Source organism: Symphodus melops (assembly GCF_947650265.1).
Source record: "Symphodus melops genome assembly, chromosome: 1".
Lineage (NCBI taxonomy): Eukaryota > Metazoa > Chordata > Actinopteri > Labriformes > Labridae > Symphodus > Symphodus melops.
This window is the reverse complement of record NC_136691.1, coordinates 41,983,950-42,008,408: the sequence shown is the minus strand read 5'-3', so window position 1 is coordinate 42,008,408 and position 24,459 is coordinate 41,983,950. Positions and strand designations below refer to the sequence as shown.

Here is a 24,459-nt window from a genome sequence, read left to right as displayed (position 1 = left end):
GGAACCTGGATACATACAAGACAAGTCTCCTCCATGATGGATGGGACTATTCAAAATCGTGTAGAACACCTTTGAGCAGCATATTTTGGGGCTTTTATGTCTTTTTTAGGAGACTGGAAAGTCAGAAAGTCTCAGAAACCGGGGGATAGAGAGAGAGAGAGTGACATGCAGGAAGAGAGCTACGGGTTGGAAATGAATCAGGGCCGCCTGCTCTTCAGCTACTAAGCCCTCAGCACATGGGGTGTGTGCACGAACCACTAGACTATCGTCAGCCCTGTAGAACATCTACAAATGCTTTTGCTAAAAAATAAACACTTAAATATCAACTTTAATTGGTGTAAGCGTTTACCTTAATTTGTTGCCTGCGAAGCATTGCTAGTTCCCTCATGTCCCTGAAGGGCTGCAGAAGGTACTGGTACAGCTGTGTGGAGGCCTCCAGCAAGCCTCCATAGGCGTGATCTTCCTCCTCATACAGCTCCAACAGGTCCACCATACTTTCCATGGTCTTGTGCTTCTCCAGCAGCTGCATCAGAGGAAATGACATACAATCATTAAACATCACTGTCTAAAAAGCTACCAACATTAACCAAAATTTCTCTGTGAAGCACAAATCCGAAAAGTCAAATAAGAATCATAACATATCACACTGCACTGTTAGATGTAATGTAATTCATGCTCCTCAAAGCCTGTTATCCATTTCACAGTGTGAAAGCAATCATCAGAGAGTCAGTTAACCTGTCTCAGCAGAATAGTCTTAACACATATTTTAGTGTCACTCAGCAGTGAATAGAAAGTTGCATCTTACTGCAAGTCTAATAGGATGCTTTTATAGCCATAAATAACAGGAGTATATCCAACCATGGCTGAGTGAGCAGAGTCCTTTGTGCTGCTGGGAATAAGATCAATACACACATTTTTGCCAGACTGAACACTCCTGTAGGCTACCAGCAAGCACTGAAATAGCCATTAACTCAGCCCTCAACTCAGCCCTCAGATGGTGTTGGACGATCAATGGGTGTGTGTGTGTGTGTGTGTGTGTGTGTGTGTGTGTGTGTGTGTGTGTGTGTGTCCTACAACACAACAAAATTGTCAGATTCAACGTTTAAATGAGCTACAGATCATTTTCCATGATAAAGAGAGAGCTAAGATAAGTAGCTCTTCCTCCACCTTCAGTATAAATGCAATCCGATAGGAAACAGGAAACCCCACAGAGTCAGGACTTTTGTTGAAACAATTGGTGCAAATAAGCTCAGGCTGGTGTGTACATTGTTTTACTCACGCTGCAAGGCAAAGACTCTTGTATCTTCTATGTTTACTTGTATGTAGGTTTACTTTAGTTGTGAAAATAAGAGTGTGGGGTGGTGGGACTGACTGGATTGAATGACATGTAGATGATTCGTCTTTGCTCCGGGCAGCCTTGATTTACAGCACCAAAGTAGAGCAGAGGAAACGCCTCGGCCAGAAAAACCCATACACACATACATGGATGTGATAACGCTGCACTGCTAGAGTTTTGGCAGCACAGTTTTAAATAAGGTCATGTGTTTACTTTTCCTCTTTTTTTTGTCCTAATAATTTAATGAAACCACTAAAAAAATTGTCTGTGATCTTTGTAAAAAAAGATTATTAGATAAAAGTTTAGTTCTCGCAGGATTTCAGATTTCAGCACTCACAACCAATAAGTGTGTATTAAAGAATCGGTTCAAAGAAAAATGTAATTTTTTCTCGCATTCAAAGCTATTCCACTAATATATGTAGCGCACCAGTCAGTTTAATGGTACGGATTAATAATATCATGTTAATAATGTCAAACTCATGAGGTATGGCTCTCTCGCCCAACTGCTCTCTCAGAGGGCTTCTTGTGCTGTCTGGCTCAATAATTCAAGGCTACATAAACGTAATGCCATTGATCAGTAGGACAATGTAGGAGCCAGCGAGTATCAACATAAAGTCTATTTATATAAAGAGCAGTTAATCAATCACTAGCTGCTGGTGTGTTAGAGACGCAGAGCTGGAAAATGAGTCTGCGTCTGGATTTTGTCTCCACTGTGTCAGAGCTGCAAAGCAGAGCTGTAAAGAAGAAATAAATACTGCTGCTGTTGTTTGAAGAATGTCTAACCAGCAATGTTGATCAGTATTTTTACATGTTTAAATATCTATCAGAGGATCTGTATGGTCTCAATGTTTAGATAATGATCTGTAGAATTCTTTTGTTTTTTCACAGGTGAGTATTATGAAACCAAATGTTAAATGCATCAGATATGATGAGCAAGTATTTCCTCATTCAACATTGACAAAGAATAAAACTTTGTCTTGTTTTTCAGAACATAAGTTTAACTAAAACAAATGAGACTGCTCAAAAAAGTGATATTGAGTTTTTAAGTAACTCTTGGTAACTACTTGGTTAGTAAATAGATTTCATAGCAAGTAGATTTCAGAAAAATGGAGAATGAATGATAAAGATAATGGTTATATCTATATATAATATGGTTTCTTTATTAACAGAAAAAATCTGCTATGTGATGCACTTAAACAGAGATGCACATCCTGAAAACCAGTTCACTCCAAGTTGTTTTCTGTGTTCACAAGAATTGGGTTCCAAACCTTTCCACAATGATCCAGGGGCAGTGATTCGATAATATCAGTAGCAGGTCCGATAGGATATCTGACTAACAGTGCCGATCCACGTCACTGATCAAGAAAGAAGCTCATGTTCAAGTATTTAGAGGAGTGTATTTAGTTTCTTTTGGGTCTCTACAACTAGCTTAAAGTATCTGGTTCATCTGAAGCTGCTTCTCCAAGCCCCAAGTGCCTCGCCTCCATTAAAAACCAGCATTCAGCCACTCCCATGAACTCACCCACACAGAGACGACACAGAGAGCACTGTCTAAAAGGATGTCTGTACAAATCAACGTATTAACTCTCAAAAGAGAGCTTATTTTACTGTTTGTGTGTGTTTGTGCACTTTTATCTGAGTTTCTGTTTCTCAGCCATACAGCTACAAACAGCCATGCAAACAGTATTCTGCAGATATGATTTGCATGTACTGTAGTTACACCATGGATTACAAATTAATTTCTGAAAATCTTCAGTATCTTTGCAGGTAATACTTCAAAGAAAAGAAGTGCTTTCACTACGTTTGTGTGTTATACTTGACTCTCTCAGCTGTGGAAGCAGCAGTAGCCATGCGGAGAAAATATCATTAACCACAATGCTCATGGTTACAACCTCATACAGATTTGTCCCTCTCTTAATAGCTAGCCAGTAAAGCTGGTTTCTCAGCTGTGTCCCAAACATACTTCTTTCATTGGAATAGGAGAAGTCGTATTTACTTCTTGTGTACATGGAGAAGACGGCCAATAGGCTCATCCCCTTGTTGTTCCTGTTTAAGTAAAGGACAAGAGAAAAGAAGAGCCCATTCACTGATTATTTGAATGTCAAGTAAGTGTTTGAAGATCACGGTCATTCTGTGTCAACTTACATCCCATGTAATGCTACGGGCTAACTAAAGCGTATTAAAATGAGTCTTCTAACACGGAAATGCGAGACACAGGCAATTGTAGCTCGAGTCAAGGACAAGTTTTTCTGCCGCTTAGCGCATAATTATGTTATTCCTTTTGATATCTCCTCAAACACGTGGGGAGCAGAGCTGGGTGAGAGCTCAGGCTTCACTTTGGCAGAGGTGTCATGGGCGACACCTACAGGATCATAAAGTGTTCCTTTAATATACATTTATTCTATAACCCGGGCCATCAAACAACTGGCCTCCAATGACGACCCTGATGACTGAGTTTTACTTTGCCTTGATCATGGTTTTACGGACGTACAGTATATATAAACTCTTAGTTTCCTGTTGTTACCTGATGAGCTGTAGTATTAAATGCTGTTCATGGTTTGTGTTGTTTCGTTTGTCTGAGTTTATGTGCCTGTGTTTCGATACTTTGTTTTCACCTATAGCTGCGAACCATATTTCCTCTAGGAGACAATCAAGTTAAAGTTGAGTTGGCGTTTTCATCTCGGTTTAATCCTCTTCAATCAAAACTCCAAAATAGGAAATTGTAAGATTCACGTGATGCTTGAAGCCAGAGGCGCTGCTTATCAACAGGCTAGGTAGGAAAATTCTTGGGGGCCTCAGACCAGCAGGGGGCCCCTGAAGGCTCACAAGGTTAAACCAAAACAGTGGCCCAAAATGTTTTTTTTCAATGACAGTAGTAAAACTCCCTAAGAGGGCCCAATCTGAATGAAAGTCAACAACAAAAGCATGGTGATGAACGCTGCTTGGAGGGCCCCAACAGACTCTAGAGTCTCCACTGCTTGACGCATAGACAGAAATCATCAACAGTAACATTTGTTTATCAACGTTCTGTTAAACTTTTCTGTACACTGCATCGCAGGGCTCTTACAACTTGATGCAATTTATGAAGTACAGTTGGCCCTTTCACAACAGCAGAAAGACTGTGGTAGTGAAACTGAGTGTGAGCTGCAAAGAGTGAGAGGCTACACTGACTATTAATCAGAAGCTGGACTCATCATGGAGTTGCTGTGGGAGGTAAACACACTCTAACCTCTTGCAGATGTTTCGTTGCACGCTTCAGGGACTCTTCATACCCAGACTGCCTCAGCTCGCTCAGGCTCTCATAGTACTCGTCGGGGTCGTCGTTTTCCGTGAACAGAACCTGCGACAGGATCTTCCATCCACACGTATCGAGTGCGTGGCCCAGGTAAATTTGTAATCTGTGGCAAAGCTCGTCCATTTCCATTTCGGGTACCTCTGCCGGACCGAACAGCACTGTCCACATCCCGCCTGGTTCCTCCGGAAACACTGGGAGGCAGGGCTCCAGGTCAGAGTTCACCGAGCACAGTTGCTGGTGGATGGCCCGGAGATCCTGGAAGGAGAAGAGCCCGGCCCAGCTACAGTCCTCCCTGCTCAGACTGTCCAGGTCCTCAAGGTCCAAGCTGTCCAATGAGGAGGACAGAGGGTCCTCTCTAAGTGACTTCAACACCTCTGTGTCAGGACTAACAGGGGATTCTACAGATTTAAGCACAGGTTGAATTTTGACAGGGCTTGGTTTTGTAGGACTATACCCTTTCCCCACAGCCTCCCTGACTCCCTTGCTCGGGCTCCTTGATACTTTGTCCCTGACAGGACTTTTAGGCCATTTTGTTTTGTCCCCATCCTGGACGGCCGTCTCAAACAGAGGGTCCCTGCCAAAACTTCTCCTCTGAACAGTCCTGTTGTGACAAGTTATGGCAAATTTATCCTCAACCTCATTCCAGGCGACGATAAAAACAAATTTATGCCTTTCCTTCTCTTCAAACGCATTGGGGCGGACGGCTACCCATCCCGACTCCAAATTATCCTCCATTGTGAAGGACATTTCTGCAAAGTGATGGGACAACAATTTAGAAAATCCTTCTTGCGTCAACAAAAGCCTTCGTTTGCACCTTATAATGGAGGTTTGGGGGTGTATTAAATCTGTGTTTAAATAGCGTTGACACAATGTTCTCACCGAGGAGAGTCTGCGTGGAGGGCTATCCTCCTCCTTCGTTCAAGCGGATGAATTTCGAGGACCGCGGTGTCATTTCCCATCTCTGGCCCACCTGCCTTCAAATACCTCTTATCCAAGCCTCCTGCAACAGCTAGATTTGACTTCAGCTGTCCCACCTTACAATACTCTTCTGTGACACTACATGCAATCGTGTCCAGTGGTCGATCCGTCTGTCAGCTGTGTCCTGTTATTCCCGACGTCTCGGCTAAAGACCTCCTTTCTCATCATAAATGACCAGCGGGATACAGACACATCAGCTCGCATCGTTTACACGCATCAGTCAGGAGGACACGAACAGCTGTTTTAAGGGAGGCTGCCCACTGTACACATCATGGTATGCATCGTCTCCAAACTCACAACATTGCCGTGTTATCTTCATCGTTTGCCCAATAAGACCTCATACGCAAAAAAAATAACAGTGGGGTCTTCACTGTCTGTGAGAAAATCGGAATTTCCAGTGAGGCAGCTTTATACCACGAGTTAGACCTCTTACTTTTCTTTAGGAAGACTCTGTTGGTTACTAATGACATCGGTCGTAAATTAAGTAATATTATTACTCTTTGAAGTGTAAGCAAACCACAATTAGGCTGAATTCTTGCGATTACTGCGGAGAGCAAATTTTGGTTGTTGTGAAAAAGTAGAAAGATCCGAGCGGAATATAAAGGCAACACCAACATCTCAACTCGAGCAAGGCACGTAGGGACGTGCTGACGTTTCCGTTTTAGAGGTGTGGGACGCTTATGTATGGGATGGTTTGCACTAGAACAGAGAAGAGCACATGAGGAAATGCAACTATGAATTATTTCACGTACTACGTGAAACTAAATAATTATTTAGTTGCCAATATCATGTTAATATGTGCTTTTTGTTCAGACTAAAACCGACTGGCATGTCATAATTAATCAAATTAAACTGAAGATATAGACCAGTGGTGTCCAAACTTTTTTTCTTGCGGGCCAAAGTTGTCGCGTTAGAATCGCTCACGGGCCACAGGTTTTTTTTTTTTTAATATTGGAAGGAACTTTTTGTATTTTGATCTCTTCAAAAATAATGTAAATACACAATGACTAATTGCAGTGGGAAACTGTTGTGTTCTAATTTTTTGGAAAGAATAGTCAGGCTTTTATAGGTCTCCCTCGCTAACATGAAAAAGAAAAAAAAGAGAGAAATATGCCATCTGATAAGGCCTCGGGCCAAAATCTTGTAATTCTTCGATTGAAGTCAAGGGCCACAAAAAATCCACTCAAGGGCCACAAATGGCCCCCGGGCCGCACTTTGGACACCCCTGATATAGACCGAAATCATTTTATTTACAATCAAAAAGCAACCTCTAAATGTAGGTTACAATTCTTGCTCAAATTATTTCTTATCTATCTCTATAATGCTTAATAAGGATAAATCAACCTATGAAGCCATCGTCTTTTATATTTCATGTGGCCTATCACATCAAGTAATATGCACCTTGAATTGGCAAACATCTGAGCAAGCATCTGAGTTTAGTGCTTTTGAAAAGTGGAGATAATTAAGATAAGATAAGATAATCCTTTATTCATCTCGGGAACGGAGAAATTTACAGTGTTACAGCAGCAAAGTAGGATAGCAGAAGAAAATCACACAGTGCAAAAAATTAGAATAGATAAAAATGTAAGTGTAGAAAGAAATATGCATCAAAAACAATAATCAAGAGCTAGTATAAAAATATGCATCAATTAAAGAGCCAGTAAAAAATATGCATCAGAAAAGGAACAGTTGAAATTCCAGTAACTTAAAGATGTTAAGTCTGTATAAACAGTATGAACATGATCATGCACACAGTGTGTATACGGATGGAATGTTATTGCACAAATTGTCCCATAAATAAATATTGCAATGCAATCAAATTTAAGAATAAAAATACAAATAAGATCAGGTGACATCTTATAACATTATTATTGCACAAGAAGTAAATTGTCCAGTTTGGTGTGTTTGATCTACTGGGAGCATTATAAAAGCTGCACAGGTACATAGCATAAAACAAGTGTCAAAAAAGTACAAAAAAGATGTATATGTGTAAAATTTAATAAACGATAACCCTGATGTGTACAGCCAATCATCTGTCTGTGTGTGCTCAAACAGGGCGCTTGGAGATTTTCCTTTCATGACATCGTTTAGGAAGTAACCACTCTCCAAAATGGGTAAAACTTGTTTGTTCTGCCTCTGAGTTGGCCTTTCCACCATAAACAATGGGGCATGATGCGAGAAAGCTTAAGCCGCATAAACCTTACAGAGAGAGTCTGACACAGCTCACTTGCATACCCCCAATGTTATGCACTATGCATGATCAAAAACAGTTTTAGCAAGAAATGACAAAGACATGCAGAGCTATGATGTAGAGGCAAAGTGACATTTATTTTTCACCCTCAAACTCCCTCTCTGAATGCACAGGTCACACATTTATTCACATTTAATCTCCTATCCTTCATCATTTGAGACGAATCTAACATTCAATTCCCATCTAAAATCAATACAGAAATTGTTTTACAAAGCACATTTATGACAAAGAGGAAGAAAAAAAACTTCACTGATCAGTTTACTGTTTTGGATGGGATTCACATGCTGTTTATTTCCAATTAACATTCAAGAAAAGAGAATGACATGTTACAGCTTGTTAATTTAGATTTTAAAAAAAGTTCCATGGAATGCTTCTCATCCTTTGTTTTTTCTTGTATATGGAGATGGGATTGGTTACATTTAGTAATTTTTATGGACTTTGAATCTATCTGTCAAAGTAATCTTAAAATGAATTTGGACTTTTAAATTGTTTGGATTTTAAATCCTGACGATTCAAGAGTTACAAAAAGCAGACAAAGGACTGTCACAATAATTTCAAAACATACAAAATATTATAATCAGTGTAACAACTTCTGTTATTAATTGTGTGAACCTTTACTTTCCATTCATGGCCATTCTCCTTACATAACCTGACTTTTATCCCATTCATGTAAATAAGTGACACACTGATAACGATAACAGAGAAGTGCTGGGAGCATGCCAGGTTTAATGAGAAGAAAAACATTCACTGTGCTACAGCCATAACCTTTCAAATGTTTGCGGAGAACTGAAGTTTACTCAAGCACATATAAAGAATATGGACAAAAGCAATGTGTCCATATTAAATGCAGTCTGTTTAAAAAATGGTTAAAAACTCTTCAGCTTTGATTTAAATTGTAGTCCAAGGTTGGTGGGGGTGGGGGGGGGATCTTCTCACTTACTCATCAGCTGGGGTGGCCATAGATGGGCATGTAGGACGTCCAGAAGCAGGCAAAAGGGTTTCCCAGTACTCTCGACGAGCCCTGAAATAAAATTGGATCGTGAATATCTTTGCTCCATAACATTTAAATAACCTGTAAATGCCACCATATGTTACCAATTGCTAAACGGATGTGAGCAGCGATTTTGTTTCTGCTCTTACCTAGCTCTGACCCAGGGTTTAGTGTGCATGTCCAGTGCAGCTCCCCAGAGTCCATGCTTCTCTGAAGCTGGTGGAAGGAATCCTCGTTCTGCTGCCAGCTCTTCAGCTATAGCTCTGATATGGTATGGCTCAAATCCACAGCAGCCTCCAATGTAGCGAATTCCTGCATTGTAAGCCTCTCTGGCATACTTATGGATGTCCCAACGAGTTAGTGATCTGGTCTCCAAAGCTGAAATGAGGTCATATATTAAATTTTAGGCCTATTCTTTTAACCTCCTGGATGTTGTTGTACATATGGGGAGTACGATGTAGTTAATATGCACAAGGAATACACACACTGAGAACAAATGATTCAAACCAACAGCATTTTTCCAACATAAATATCTTTACATCCCACTCAATGAAAATGCTGACCAAATGGGAACTCCGGTAGGCTGAGGTATCCTGTGTGGTTACACTCAGGTGTGTGAAAGCCCAGAGGCTGCACCATGAGATGAGCTTTGAGACCAGCTTTCTCTAATCCTTCTTTCATCAACTTCACTGTACGGACGCACGTCAAAGGGTCCAAGTGGCAATTTATTCCAACAATGTCAGCTCCTGCACATGAACACATAAAGAAATGTTCAGATTATAAAGCTTAAACATGAATCCTAGCTTGATGTATTTAAAGAGAAACTCAGCAGTGTACCAGCTTTGACCAGCCTAACAGCGCACTCTCCAGGTGGGACTCCATTCATGTCTCCCTGGGGTGAGATGCACAGAGTTGCACCGACTGGTTTACCACTGGCCTTCATCACCTCCACTGCCCACACTGCCTCTTCCACATATTCAAAGTACTGCAGAAAAAAAATGCTTCTGATCACTATGACTTATTGAATAAAAAGAAGCACTACGATGTGTATGCTCAAACGCCAGGTTTCCAATTTTATGTGTCTGTAATTTGCTGATGGGCAAGGCAAATAAGGTCAGTAGTGTTGCATAACACATTCAGACATTTGGTTAAATATTGACATCAATTTCTCATGACTGCAGGTTAAAGAACATTACAATTAACTATACGTACCTCCACCATAAAGAAATCAATGTCTTTCTTTAGGAAGTCATCCATCTGTTTCTTAAAAATGGCCTTGACCTCTTTCTCGCTGTGATTCTTTACATAACATGGTGTCTGAGACACACCACCAGCAACCAACGCGTCCCCCTCATCTGCCACCTTCCTGGCCAGGGCACAGGCTGCGTCATTGATCTGAGCCCCCTGGATCAGGAAAGAGTCAATAGTTATCAATTCATGTCGGCCCAAAAAATATATTTTTTAATTTGACTATCAAAGTTTTCCCACTGACAGTGATGTTGGTGACATTGCCACTGATTTCCAGCTTATCCTCACTGCAGTAAAAGGTGAATGTCTGAATGACATTGGCTCCAGCTCTCAGGAACTCTCTATGCAGCTGCCTCACTGACATGGATAGAAAAGACTGGCTAATTTAAAGAAGTCATGAAGAAATATTCTGCAGCATAGATAATAAGTGCTTGATAAGATTAACTCTGATATCATGTTAATTAATGACAGGGTTTATAAATGGAACCCCCCCCCCCCCCCCAACACATATACACACACACATACACACACACACACACACACACACACACACACACACACACATACACACACAGGGGCTTTTTTTTATGACCTGCATCAGGATGTTCAACAGCAGCCTCAGGTGTCCAATGTCCAGCCTTCACATAGCCACGACGCTCCAGCTGCATAACATAACCTCCATCACCTACAACCACCTCCCCAGCATTTAGGCGCTCCAATATACCCTAAAATTAGACACACAACACACACACTCTTTTCACCTTTGTTTAAAAAAAACAAAAACGTGTTCACATAGGCCTACTGGTACATTGCATGTCACCTCACGCCGTTCAGTATAAGAACAGGTTACTCAGGCATTAAATACCTGAAATATAGTAGAAGTGTCATGTTGCACTGCACTCTTATGTCCCCTGGAAATGTTTTTTTTTTTTCTTTGCATATTTGACTAAAATACTCAAAAAGTTGCAATGAATATTTACAACAAACTCAATAAAAACAACAACATTCAAACAGTTGTAACAGCTGTCACACTGTTGTCCTCTCTTCTCCAAAACCAATGCATCAATATGTTAAAGAGTTACAGTACGTGACTGCTTCCTGCCTGCTGATCTCAAATTTCAAAACAAAACAAAAACAATTCCAACTCTGCATACATGGTTAAACTTGTGTAATCAATAATCAGTTTATAATGTAGGTTACTCTTCACTATTTTACACTGCCATGTTGCTTATCGTTGTCGCGTAGACTTCTTTAAACCGATTTGTTTACACGTGCTCTGGTATTTGTTTTTTTTCACTCCTTCGTGTTATATAACTTCAAGAAACTGAAGACTCAGCCTGCCATCTTCAAGACAAAAAAAGAACGAAAAGAAGTTTTTTTTTTTTTTTTTTTTTTTTTTTACTTACCCTTCTCTTGCTCGCCATCGTAGAGCTTGCAAACAAACCAGAGGACGTGAATTAAAAACTGTATCGGGTCTGCAAGCGATGTTCTGCAGGTGAGATACTGAATGACTGTCACTGACATAAAAGTCACACTGTGAGGCTGCAGAGGCGCTTTATATAAGGTCCAAAAACAACAACTCCCCCTTCACACGATCCGCCTCCAAGCAAGTCCCTTTCTCTTATTTTGATATCTGATCTGCTTGTAGAAATTAACTTTAACATATTGTCAAGATAGATAGATAGATAGATAGATAGATAGATAGATAGATAGATAGATAGATAGATAGATAGATAGATAGATAGATAGATACTTTATTGATCCCGGGGGAAATTCAAGGACATGTTTATTATCTCAGTTACTTTAGATGTGTCTACCAATCTAATACTTAGCTCAAAGCTGCAGAGGCTTTGTAAACAGATGGCACATTTCTTTCGGTGTAAAACAAAAAAACCTGTCACCTGTGTAGGCTACTTGTTGAACTGGACCTATAGGCAGGTCATTAATAAAAAGCTATATAAACATTTTCAGACTTTGATCCCAAAAAGATAATCATTTATCATTGATTCTTGAGCACTGATTTCTTGAGTGTGAGTATGACCTATCCATGTCAATGCATTGCTTAAGAAATTAAACGTTGACCATTTAAATGGCTAAGCAATTATTAACAGAAATTGTGCATCAATGAACAACAGTAACACAGTTTACTCAGGGTTTAGGTGACATTATTTATACCTGTTGGTAGATCTTTATTTGTATTTTCTGAATGACATCCATCATGACACAGATAACAAAACAGACAAAACAATGAACAACACAGTAAGGTTGGTCATTTTGTAAAAGCGTATTTAAACGACAGTGACATATTTGGATGTTTAAATGCAACTGAAGAAAGAGCCGTGAATTCATGTATTTATTTATTGTTAAATGAAATATTTAGTATATTTAGAATACTTGTGACATGTTTAGTTTGTTTCTTAACACATGATGAATCCCTGAACACTGAAAACAACTTCTGATTGTCATCATGTAGTAAGCACTATAATTTGTCAAAACATGTTAAGATTCTATATTCTTGTCATAATCAGCGGCAGGTGTGGCCATGGAAGGACATTTGGGTCGTCCAGAAGCAGGCAGAAGGTTTTCCCAGAAGTCTCGGCGAGATCTAACATAAAAGTAGTTAATTATAAACAAGCATAGTGCAGAGCAGGAACACACAAATTATCAGGTCTCTATCTTTTATTTTGTTGTTGCACCTGTTACTGTCAACTAGGGACAACAACATTAATACTGATCATGGTCTCTGTTAAAGTATTTAAAGCAGCTGTATTTTTAGCATATGTTTCTGCTCTTACCTAGCTCTGACCCAGGGTTTAGTGTGCATCTCCAGTGCAGCTCCCCAGAGTCCATGCTTCTCTGAAGCTGGTGGAAGGAATCCTCGTTCTGCTGCCAGCTCTTCAGCTATAGCTCTGATATGGTATGCCTCAAATCCACAGCAGCCTCCAATGTAGCGAATTCCTGCATTGTAAGCCTCTCTGGCATACTTATGGATGTCCCAGCGAGTAATTGCTCTGGTCTCCATTGCTGAAAGGGAAGTCAGATACCTAAGTCTAGGCATTTTGTTATATTATATAATAAAATGATATAATAAAAATGTATATAATAGGGATTTTAAAAATGTTGCAATAGACTCACATACCTTGCAAAAACAAACACTACTACAGATGTATGTAAATGAATAGTAATGATGAGTGCATGTTTTTGTAGTTTTGTAATTGTACACAAAATAAAATGCTGACCAAAGGGGTACTCAGGTAGGCTGGTATATCCACCAAAGTTACACTCAGGTGTGTGAAAGCCCAGAGGCTGCACCATGAGATGAGCTTTGAGACCAGCTTTCTCTAATCCTTCTTTCATCAACTTCACTGTACGGACACACGTCAAAGGGTCCAAGTGGCAATTTATTCCAACAATGTCAGCTCCTGCACATGAACACATAAAGAAATGTTCAGATTATAAAGCTTAAAAAAGCTTTAAGCTTTCCTAACTTGATACTCAGCGGTTTACCAGCTTTGACCAGCCTAACAGCGCACTCTCCAGGTGGGACTCCATTCATGTCTCCGTGAGGGGAGATGCACAGAGTTGCACCGACTGCTTTACCACTGGCCTTCATCACCTCCACTGCCCACACTGCCTCTTCCACATGGTCAACAAACTGTAGGAGAAATATGCCTGGAGTTTCTTTCCAATTTCTTATCAAATCAATAACAATTTTGTAACATAATCACAACCACCTGTTGTATAGACTGCTGCTCTTACCTCCACTATAAAGAAATCAATGTCTTTTTTGAGGAAGTCATCCATCTGTTTCTTAAAGATGGCCTTTACCTCAGCTTCATTGTGACTGTTCATGTAACAGGGAGTCTTGGACACACACCCAGCCACCAAAGCATCTCCCTCATTGGCCACCTCCCTGGCCAGATCACAGGCAGCTTCATTGATCTGAGCCCCCTGGATCAGGTAAGAGCACATTGGAAAAATACCAAACTGATGTGAGAATCTTATTGTCATGTATAAAACACAAATTGCATGATGGTGTCTTTTCCACTGACAGTGATGTTGGTGACATTGCCACTGATTTCCAGCTTATCCTCGCTGCAGTAGAAGGTGAATGTCTGAATGACGTTGGCTCCAGCTCTCAGGAACTCTCTGGCCAGCTGCCGCACTTAAAAAATAGAAAGATTGGATTTAGATAAAAAACAAAGCATATGACATTCAGATTATCTGTGCCTTCAGGTGCCTTGTAAGACTGTAATAATGAGTTAGTAACACCACACATACCTGCATCAGGATGTTCAACAGCAGCCTCAGGTGTCCAATGTCCAGCCTTCACATAGCCACGACGCTCCAGCTGCATAACATAACCTCCATCACCTACAACCACCTCCCCAGCATCCAGGCGCTCCAATATGCCCTAAATGTGTACATAGTACAAACATGGAAGGTTGAATGTACATAGTGATCAGATGGTCAAACAAATTCAGACCATAAGCTCAGGTGTGAGATGTACAGGTATGTCAGCTGCATTCTGCTCACCTGAAATTACTAGGCTAGCTTTTCAATAGTCTTTATAGCAATATCTATTCTCTCATAATGGGTAGAAAAGAAATTATCAAGATCCACGTATTCCGTAGGTTACTATTTTTGTGAACAATGGTAAAACAGTAATTATATCAAAAACATTGACAACCCATGATCAGCAAAATATATACACTTTTGTAGATACTATTTTGTTTCGGGTCTACTCTGTGCTTTAAGAATTTTTTAATCGCCCTAATAGTTCAGTAAAACATCGATTATTAAAAAATGAGCACAGAACAAACCATCGATAAAACAGTGTGCATAGTAGGCTATGGTAAATAAAAAAATGTTCAAAGTTTTTTACCCTTCTCGTCTTGCTCGCCATTGAAACTAAGTCTCAGATCCTAGCGGCTGTAGAAGGATTGCCTGTACTATTACAATAAGATTGCCATGTGCAGTGTTATGTAATGATTGATCTTTACATAAGACTGGAGATTGCACGGTTTACAATCACTTCATCTACCGTTGACTGCTGTCACCTGAGCCGGAAATGATTTATCATTACACAAGACTGGAAATGGCATTTCATAATTTATTATCACTTCATCTACCGTTGACTGCTGTCACCTGAGCCAAAAGCTACAGTACATTCAACTGTAAGAGTTTGATCTTTGCTGCGCATTTATCAAAGCCATTACGGGGGTCATGATGCGGAGCTATGTGACGCTAGACTAAATAATTCAAAATAAAAGTGTAGCGTTGAACGATACATAAAGAGACAAAGCTAGATATAGAGAGAAAAGTAATATTAATTATAAAATAACAATAACTATATATTACCAGTTTCTTCTTGCACAACAAAGCAACTTTTACGTAGGCTTGAAAATAACGGGATCTAATCTATTACACGAATATTAAATAGGGAAATTACACTGTAACATTTGAAGAAATCTTTACTCAAATTTGCACTTATTTCCTACAGGCAATTTGTTTATAGGTTGCAGACAAATTCAATGCATTACACTAAAAGTCACCCTCCATTAACCCATAGATATATATGGAGTTACTCTGTAGTAATATATATATATATATATATATATATATATATATATATATATATATATATATATATATATATATATATAGGGCAGTTATGTTTGAGTATGAAACTGAAGCACCAGTGTGATGTTGAATCATGTCTCAATGAGTGGGCCTTCTCATCTGATGATTAAACGTTCATCAACTTAAGCCATCTGAGTCTAATGAGTCTTATTGTGTGGTGTCAAGTCTTGATAATTTCCTCGACAATCTGGCATCACGAACAGGATATCTATAAACAAAAATTGGTAAATTGCAAATAATGATGATTCTTTGCTATTGCCATGTCTGAGTTTGATGCTATCTAAAGAGACTGAAATTGTTAAAAAGCTTGACTATATGCGGTTGAACAATGTTTAGAAATAAGAGCAACTCAATTATTTAGAATCATTGAGTATTTGTATTTGCAAATTGGGGAGAGTTGGGCTGTCGAGCATCCTATGGGGGTGTCTTGGAGGTCGAAGCCAACTTTGTGAGCTGTGACTCGACACGTCCCTGGGTGGATTATTAAGAATTCATTTTAACATATCAGTGCTGAACTGCTGCCCCACGTGAAGCTCCAATCCGTACAAGGAGTGGCACGTTAAATAAACTGTGAGCAGGTGAATTCAATTTAACTAATCAGTGAAAGAGTGCAAACAGCAAGCGATCGAGGTGGAGGGGAGAAAGCAGGGAAGTGTCCACACGGGAGTTACAGAAGGAAAAGAGAGGAAGTAAAAGCAAACTAAATGGTTCTTTTTTTCTGTATGTGACTAGGAAGAAATGGGATACAATTGACACAGTATAAGAAATGTATTTCAAATTGTATAAACCCACCTAGCACTACTCAGATAACTTCAAGTTTTTACTTTAAGTCCTGTGTCACGTGGGTCCGCGCGACCCGCTCCATTACCGTCCTGACGCTAATAAATGCGCAGCAAAAAATCCAGCGCGTGCCCTAGTAATGGTGCTGAGAAATCACCTGTAGTCCGTTCAAAATGTTTAAAATGTTTTTTGGTGCATTATATCGCTGTTTCAATAATAACCAATCAGTTTCAGGTTATTCTTACATATCTCACTTCCCTGAGTTTTACACCCACAAAATTTCAACATCATGTGGATCTTTGTCCCTTTCTTGTCAAACTATTTTATTATTTCGTTTTCCCCACATTTTGTCGACAGGGGGCGCTACTAGATTTATTTTATGAAGTTACGATGTAATGACGTCACTTCCTGGCGGGGTTTTCTGCTCTGTAGTAAACAAAGTAACTTGTATGAAGGTGTGTCTGGACTGTGCAGCTTTTATGCATTTGACGATGAAATGTTGACTGTCAGGGAGGAAGAGGTAATTGATGTTGTGGAGATTAATTTTGACTGATCAGTGACTTAAACAAGGTAAGCAGTTGATTTATTTTCTATCCTTTGAGCTCAGTTAAACTGACCAAGATATATTTAGTAAATAACTTAACGACGTGTCCTGCTCCGTTATGTTGTTAACATCATTTAAACGCAGGGTTTCACTTCTCTCTTTATTTCTCTTTATAGTTGATTTTTATTTATGAGATGTTTTGAACAGCCTGCCGTGACTAAATAACAAGACTGTCATATTAACCCTAATGTACTCTCATATGTTATCACATGAACACTCTGCTGTAAACACTATTTCACATTTCCACTTGGTGCATTTAGCTTGATCTCAGTCAAGGTAGAAATAGATTTACTACCAAGGTTTTTCTCTTAATTTAATATAAATGCCCCCCTGTAGTCTGTTGTCAATTAATAGATTTGCCTAAATGTAATTAAATACTTAAATTTACTTTAATAGATACAGTTAAATACGTACACAAGTAAAGTTTCATAAACAGTAGTAGATATTGTTTATCAGTACTAAAGTTTCCCAGTGACTCTCAGTCAAATCTTGATGTCTGTTGTCTCTCTAGGCCCTTTCTTTGTTTTGGGATGGACACATCTGACGCTGCAGGGAACCTTAACCACATGGTGGATGCTGTGGCTCCTTCTCCTGACAGCTCTTCTGGACAGAAGGATACCTCGTCTGTAGACATGCTGAGGTTCTTTCTCTAGATCTCTAAAATCTGCTTTTATTATTCATTCACTCATTCATTCATTTATACCTTTGTTTATTCTCGAGGAATCATCGGGGGCCGCTCCTTATTCACAGTGATGTCGAGAGTACAATTAAAAAACATAAAACAATAAAGACAAATACATTGAATATAAAACAAGAAAAATAAGCAGAAAACTACAGTTAATAACATTAACACTCAACAATTTGTGATCATGTTTTTTAATTGAACTATGCTAACCATTGTATTGAGTTTCAGTGTGTTTTGTCTTCCAGTTATGCAGCACAAAAAATAAACACTGTTTTTCCAATATTAGTGCTCAGTCGTGGGAGCATTTACATTAGCCAGTCAGTTGATCTAGTAAGTTATTGATTATCAGCCCAGGTCAAAAGGGAAGTGGTGTATGCTGCATACTGTTTTTAAATTAAACCCTGAAACCAGATGGACTCTTGTTCAAATGCAGTTTTTAGAACATTTATAATATTAAAGTATGGCCTTTTCAGAATAAAACAGCAGATGTCCAATCAGTGCTTTGAGATGGAAGTACAGATCCATGCAGGTTTGTAGCTGTGAGCATTATTTCCATCTTATGATCTTGAATTCAACAAACAAATCACTAATCTCAAGCTTCCCGTGACAGGAAAAAGTAAAAGAACATGCAGCACATCAGACGCTGAAAGAGACTTGTGAGTATTTAAAATCCTTAGTTTCATTTTGATGTCAGATTTTAACCAAACATTCACGTTTAAAAAAAGAGTCCCACTGTTAACTCATACTTTTCATGAAATGACACAGACCAGATTATGTCAGTGAGCTGGAAAGAGTGAAGACTAATCATTTCAACAGCACATTGGCCCTGCACAGGTAACCCATACCCTATCATATCATTGAATATTTAAATGTTACTATTTAAAAGAAGAAAAACAAAGAGGTAGTCTGGCACTTTGTTAACGTGCCAAATAAGGGATCCCTGGTGTCTTGCAGATTGCAGATGTGGCACGCGATAGGAGACAAACTTAAACAGAATGATTCTGAGGCTAAGTAAGTCTGTTTATTGCACATTAAAATAACTGGCACACATTTGGTTTTATGGTTTTTCTTGTTTTATTGTATCTTTTTTTTTCTGTTTTAGTTCCCTGAAAACTTTGAGCGATCGCTGCATGGCTCTTTGTTCACACATTAAACAGCTTCAGCAAGTAAGCAGCCACTTCCTCCATTATCATGTGTATTTTAAATGCTGATCTGAGGGGACATTTTTGCCCTCCTGTCTGTAAATGTAAAATGTAAATGTAAAAGTGATGCTATGTAGTTGCTATAAATACATTTGGCTTTGTGTTAGAGAAAGAGTGTCAGTATGTCTAAGACATTCCCATTTTAAATTGTTGGAAATGGGTGTGCTGCTATAATCAGCTTCGTTCTTGGTGACCTGTTGATGTCGATGAATGCTTTGTGACTTTACAAAAACAGCTTCTTAGTACTAAAAAATATATTTAAAAAGAGTTTGTTCTGTTTTCTAAACAGGAGTCGAGAGCTTTTCAAGATGACATCACAGAAATACAGAAGGAGAGGCTTGGTATGGTGGTACATTATAAAAAAAAAGTAAGATTAGATCATGGTAACATTTTTCCACTTTTTTCTGACAATTACGTTCTTTCTTTTTTTTTTCTTTGTAGAAATGAAGCGGCTCACACATGAGAAAATGAAAGAGATGGAAGAGCTGATGTCCAAGAAACAGCACCCAGACACGGAGAAGTACAAAGCTGCGCTGGAGAAAGGCCAGGAGAACCTGGAGAAATACAAAAAGATGACTATCATGACACAGAATGTCCTCAGGGTAAATAATCATTTCTAAAGGATTCTGCATTAGATGAAATGTGCGGCTTGTGTTTTAACGTAACGCTCTTTTCTCAGGGAATCCTCTTGGCTTGTAAAGTCAACTGGCTGGAGGATCCAAAACTTCGAGACATCGCCATGACTCTCGAGGAATTTCCCATTTCGGACTAAGGAGGGATCAATTGAACTGATATTTATGTGTTGTTATGTCAAATGAATAAAATTGAGAGAACTTCTGTTTTTTGTATTTGTTAAACAATGTCCACTAGATGGCGACACATGACACGAACAGTTTTACAGTCACCACACATCCTATCAGTGAAGAAGAGAACAGGCTCTACCATAGACCACATACACGTGTATGTGCAGCCCAAACTTTGAAAAGAAATTTAGTGGAATTTATTCATTTTTTTTACCTTTAAAACTAATAAAAACAAGTAAAGATGCCGAAGGTAAGGGCGGAGAAGAAGAGCAGGCAGCACCAGGAGGTCAAAAACCAAGGTATGTGTGGAGGTGATGGAGTTAGCATGCTAACAAACCTTACAGTCAAAATAGACTACATGTCAGAGCTATAAAACAAAACCAGTGTCTAATATTATCCATGCGTAATATTTATTATTTTCACTTCACTCTCTTCCTTAATATTTGTTCAGGTTGACATTGTTTTCCTGCCTCTAAATGTAATCTATTTAAAGCTTGGTGTGAAGTACGTGTTTTGTTTATTTCTGCACATAATGCTTTCCTTAAAAAATAACATGTCGAGCCTTTTGCAGATTAACCAACTTAACTTTCAAGTTGATATATTTGAATAGCTTGTACCTTGTTTGCTGTATGAATTCACACCATTGTTATCTTTTGGATTGACTGGTGTAGAAATGGAACATTGAGCCAAAGCAACAGATTTTAACTCAGTTTTTAGACTAGAAGAATCATTTTAAGATCAATGCCTTTCTTCAGTTCAGTGTCTTTATCCAATCTGTTGTAGGCGTCATGTTCAACACCGGCATTGGCCAGCACATCCTGAAGAATCCTTTAATTGTCAATGGAATCATCGAGAAGGTTTGTCCTACCTGTGCGCTCTGACAAGTACACATACACGAAGACACGGACCTCATAGACACTGTCTCAAAGACATGCATGTTGCTGTGTTTTTCAGGCTGCACTGAGACCGACAGATGTGGTTCTGGAGGTTGGACCTGGTACCGGTAACATGACAGTGAAACTGCTGGAAAAGGCGAAAAAGGTGATTAAAATAGTGTTGAACTTCAAAGTAATAGGGTGGAGACTTTAATCTGTGTTCGGGTAATACACTACACTTAACCTTTTGAGACAGGATTACACATTTCACCCTGTATCATCTGTAAATGTAACAGAAGAGTTTTACATTTCTCAGGTCAGAACTAGATTGTAGTTTTTAAAAAGCAATACCTCATGGTTATGTTTCTTACCACACTCTCTTTGCATACATTAAATCCATAGAAAGTTCCACGTGTTTTTTTCTGGCGAGTACAGCTTTCTCTGTTTTCTGTCACATCAGTGCTTGGATAAAAGATTGTCCCTGAGGTTATTAATCTTCACAGAAACTGTTTTCTGTTCAGGTGGTGGCCTGTGAGCTGGACTGCAGATTAGTTGCTGAGCTTCAGAAAAGAGTTCAGTGCACGTGAGTGAGGATAGCAGAGCACTGCCACAACTTAAATGTTCATTGTCTCCTGTATGTGTGCAATGTTTTAACAGGGCGTTGTTTTTCTCCAAAGACCTTTGCAGGCTAAACTTCAAATATTAGTTGGAGATGTTCTGAAAACAGATCTGCCGTTCTTTGACATCTGTGTGGCCAATTTACCATACCAGGTAAACACTTTTCATCTGCACTGCACACAATTATTTTTATCGTTCAGGACATTGATCTCATTTTTTTTGTTGCACAGATTTCTTCACCGTTTGTTTTCAAGCTTCTGCTGCATCGGCCTTTCTTCAGGTAAATCAGACGGGATTGCTCAGACTTCCTAGCACCTCTTTCCTATGTCCTCATGGCGCAGTTCCTTCATCCCCTCTGTTGTGTTGTGCTTGTGGTCAGGTGTGCCGTGTTGATGTTCCAGAGAGAGTTTGCCATGCGTCTGGTTGCCAAACCTGGAGACAAGCTGTACTGCAGGCTGTCCATCAATACACAGCTCCTGGCGCGAGTAGACCACCTCATGAAGGTCAGTGTGCACTCCCTGAGGTTTGCCATACAATGACACAAACTGCAGCATCATCACATTATGTGTTGTGGTTGCTCTGTCTCAGAGTTGATGTTTCCCTCTTGATCAGGTGGGGAAAAATAATTTCCGTCCCCCGCCAAAAGTGGAGTCCAGCGTCGTCCGAATAGAGCCAAAAAATCCTCCTCCTCCAGTGAACTTCCAGGTGAGATTTTGAACGAGTGTTAATGGGAGATTCATTTTACAGAGTTGATCTTGAGCTTGTCTTTTCTTCCCTGAAAGGAGTGGGACGGTCTGGTCAGAATAGCATTTGTGAGAAAGAACAAAACCCTCAATGCAGCCTTCAAGTGAGTATCTCTATACTGCTATCACTGTCAACATGATCCAACTTGTTTCTGTCAAAATAGCCTGTTAAAAAAAACCACCAAGTGAACATGATGGTCTCAAATTTCTAGATCCACTGCGGTAGAACAGCTGCTGGAGAAGAACTACAGAATTCACTGCTCTGTTCACAACGTGGTGAGTTATGGTTTACATGTTTTATGAGGGCTAGGCTTTCAGTGGTACTCCTTCAGATCCCTGTTCAGTAAAAACCTTACATGTTGTGCTCCATCTTATCAGGAAGTGCCTGCAGACTTCAGCATCATCAAGAAGATAGAGAGTGTTTTGCAGGAGGCAAATTTCAGTGAGAAGAGAGCCAGGTCCATGGACATTGATGACTTCATGGTGTAAGATGAATTTCTGCTATTTATTTGCTTCTTTCAGGCTCTGTGTCCGCTTAGCGTTTTTTTCCAGGCAGAATGTTTGCTTGGATGTTCGCTCGGGACTGCTCGCATGAAGTGTTTTTGCGCTGAGAAGAAAAGCGCTGCACGTCCCTCCTGTTTCTATGACAACAGTCTGCTGACAACGGCCGCTGTATGACCGACATGGCTCTGTTGCTTTTTACTGCATGCGTTTCATTTTAGATCATTTGTTTCCCAACCAGACACAAAGCGAAGAGGATGTGGACGCAAAACACAAACTGTAGGCGGCAATGTCATACATTTGGAAAAGAGCACCGATGATGTCAACCATGCCTCTCTGAAAAGAAAGAGTTTCTCGGAGCGGCCACACAAAAATGTGGACCGCTGGGGGGGGGGAAAAAGATGCTGTGTGCTTTGTTTTGGGTTTTTTTTTAAGCTGGCTTAATGCTGCTGCAAATGCTCTCTGCTTGTTTAAAACAATTTAAAAAAGGACACTACAGGTGGACGCTAGGTGGACACGGGGCCTTAACCATTTTCTATTCCCAATAACCTCGTCCTTTTCTGCTTACTCAGTAATGACTGTTTTCTCTGTCCACAGGCTGCTTCATGCATTCAACTCTGCAGGGATCCACTTTTCTTAGTGACGAAGCTGTGGAGACCTTTGACTCTTGTGTTCTGCATTTATCATGACAGATGAGACATAACTGCTATTGGAGAATAAAAGGTAGTTTTGTGAAGAACATTTCCTCTTGAGTGAAGAATTTCAGGTGTTGAAATAGTGTGAAATGTATAAAGAATATAGACGATACATTTTAGCTCATATTGAGTTTCTATTGGTATGAGCACACAAAGTTTTCTTACGGATGCATTACAGGCTGCGTAAAGAAGAGAGTGGGAGAGTTTGTAATTCATTTAAAAGAACCTGTGGAGAGGGATTATTAAACTGTAATGAGTAGATATAAATGATCCAAGTGTAAAACTGTATTTTGATCTGTCAGTGAGTGTATTTAAATAAAATGACATCTTTTGGATCTCTTTCTGATCCAACACTATAAGACTGTTACTAAATATGACTACTAATCTCTGTGTTGTTAAGTATAGGCCTCCTCGTCTGAAACAGCAGAGACCAATTCAAACTATATTTCTGCGCATGTCCACCCATTGTTAAGAAACGTTTCTCAGCAATACCTGGAGAGATTCGTCACATTTTTCTCAAACGTGGTTGATCAAAAGTCACTATAATGACTCAAAATGTATTTGGACATTAACTTAGTAAGTCATACAATTTTCACACATTTTAATTTGAAAAAAAGAAAGTTTAAGTGTTTGTTTTCAGTCCTATAGTCAACTTCAACAGATGGGAGTGAGCTGAAACTTCACTTGTCCAAACACTTTGTTAATGAGTTTTCTGCGTTGAATATGTAAGCCCACATTGTCATTTGGATTCACTTCAGTGTTCTTTATTGCTCTCTCAATTTAACTTTTTTTTTGGAACATCTTTGAAAGAGCGGAGTTGGTAAGTTTTTCCGAATGTGTGAAGCCGATAGTTTGCATATAATTGTGCAGATCTGGGCTTACGTTTTGCTCCTTTTGATGTGGAAGCAGTTTTTTAAAAACGGTGCCATTGTAATTACTCACTTTGTCCTCCAGGGGGCAGGAATGTAAAGAACAAAAACAGCACATTTAGTAAAAAAAAAAGTGAAATAAGATACCAGCTTTTGACTGGTTAAAGTCTGGTTAGAATATGCATTCCTTGTTGGATATATCTTAATTTGAACACGTTAATGCTCATTACTACCCTCATGTGGTCGCATCTTTTATTAAAATGTTTCTCAAGGAGTTTAACACACTACTTTTTTTATATTACTTTTGTTTTCAAGGTTGGAGACTCGAAATTGTTCATGAAA

General features: G+C 39.4%; 5 protein-coding genes across 7 annotated transcripts in view; 2 read left to right on the top strand and 3 right to left on the bottom strand.

Annotated features, from left to right (window-relative positions):
* The window catches only part of LOC306828557 (junction-mediating and -regulatory protein-like), a 16,471-nt gene extending 10,477 nt beyond the window's left edge, over positions 1-5,994 (bottom strand). The window contains exons 1-3 of the mRNA XM_079351077.1: positions 5,511-5,994; positions 4,566-5,380; positions 350-523 (exon numbers count right to left, since the gene is read on the bottom strand). Coding sequence (XP_079207203.1) covers positions 350-523; positions 4,566-5,378 — 987 coding nt within the window. The 5' untranslated portion in view covers positions 5,379-5,380; positions 5,511-5,994. The remainder of the gene's footprint in view (positions 1-349; positions 524-4,565; positions 5,381-5,510) is intronic.
* A 2,123-nt stretch (positions 5,995-8,117) lies between these two features.
* Positions 8,118-15,124, bottom strand: LOC306827968 (betaine--homocysteine S-methyltransferase 1-like). 2 transcript variants are annotated; one of them, XM_079350116.1, is made up of 8 exons: positions 14,985-15,124; positions 10,692-10,824; positions 10,344-10,456; positions 10,064-10,255; positions 9,689-9,836; positions 9,415-9,597; positions 9,001-9,229; positions 8,118-8,881 (listed from the first exon to the last, which is right to left on the bottom strand). In XM_079350116.1, the coding sequence occupies exons 1-8, from the start codon at positions 15,003-15,005 to the stop codon at positions 8,797-8,799; spliced, it is 1,104 nt and encodes a 367-aa protein (XP_079206242.1). In that variant the 5' UTR covers positions 15,006-15,124; the 3' UTR covers positions 8,118-8,796. The 2 variants fall into 2 exon arrangements, with proteins under 2 accessions (XP_079206242.1, XP_079206243.1); XM_079350117.1 differs by lacking the exon at positions 14,985-15,124 and adding an exon at positions 11,506-11,644.
* LOC306827959 (betaine--homocysteine S-methyltransferase 1-like) lies at positions 12,254-15,121 on the bottom strand. Its single transcript, XM_079350105.1, has 8 exons — positions 14,985-15,121; positions 14,381-14,513; positions 14,152-14,264; positions 13,859-14,050; positions 13,607-13,754; positions 13,339-13,521; positions 12,895-13,123; positions 12,254-12,704 (listed from the first exon to the last, which is right to left on the bottom strand). The coding sequence occupies exons 1-8, from the start codon at positions 15,003-15,005 to the stop codon at positions 12,599-12,601; spliced, it is 1,125 nt and encodes a 374-aa protein (XP_079206231.1). The 5' UTR covers positions 15,006-15,121; the 3' UTR covers positions 12,254-12,598.
* A 1,224-nt stretch (positions 15,125-16,348) lies between the features above and the next one.
* cenph (centromere protein H) lies at positions 16,349-19,850 on the top strand. Of its 2 annotated transcripts, none has more exons than XM_079352145.1 (11): positions 16,349-16,449; positions 17,033-17,092; positions 17,638-17,766; positions 18,285-18,340; positions 18,422-18,467; positions 18,577-18,645; positions 18,766-18,822; positions 18,914-18,977; positions 19,303-19,354; positions 19,455-19,615; positions 19,693-19,850. In XM_079352145.1, exons 3-11 carry the CDS (start codon positions 17,657-17,659, stop codon positions 19,783-19,785), a joined length of 708 nt encoding a protein of 235 aa, XP_079208271.1. In that variant the 5' UTR covers positions 16,349-16,449; positions 17,033-17,092; positions 17,638-17,656; the 3' UTR covers positions 19,786-19,850. The 2 variants fall into 2 exon arrangements, with proteins under 2 accessions (XP_079208271.1, XP_079208270.1); XM_079352144.1 differs by having other exon boundaries at positions 16,359-16,449; positions 16,880-17,092.
* A 94-nt stretch (positions 19,851-19,944) lies between these two features.
* dimt1l (DIM1 dimethyladenosine transferase 1-like) lies at positions 19,945-23,534 on the top strand. The gene is made up of 12 exons (XM_079352027.1): positions 19,945-20,115; positions 20,600-20,673; positions 20,771-20,857; positions 21,213-21,274; positions 21,369-21,462; positions 21,540-21,589; positions 21,689-21,812; positions 21,922-22,014; positions 22,092-22,156; positions 22,265-22,328; positions 22,431-22,537; positions 23,151-23,534. Exons 1-12 carry the CDS (start codon positions 20,058-20,060, stop codon positions 23,191-23,193), a joined length of 921 nt encoding a protein of 306 aa, XP_079208153.1. The 5' UTR covers positions 19,945-20,057; the 3' UTR covers positions 23,194-23,534.
* Positions 23,535-24,459: the final 925 nt, after the last annotated feature.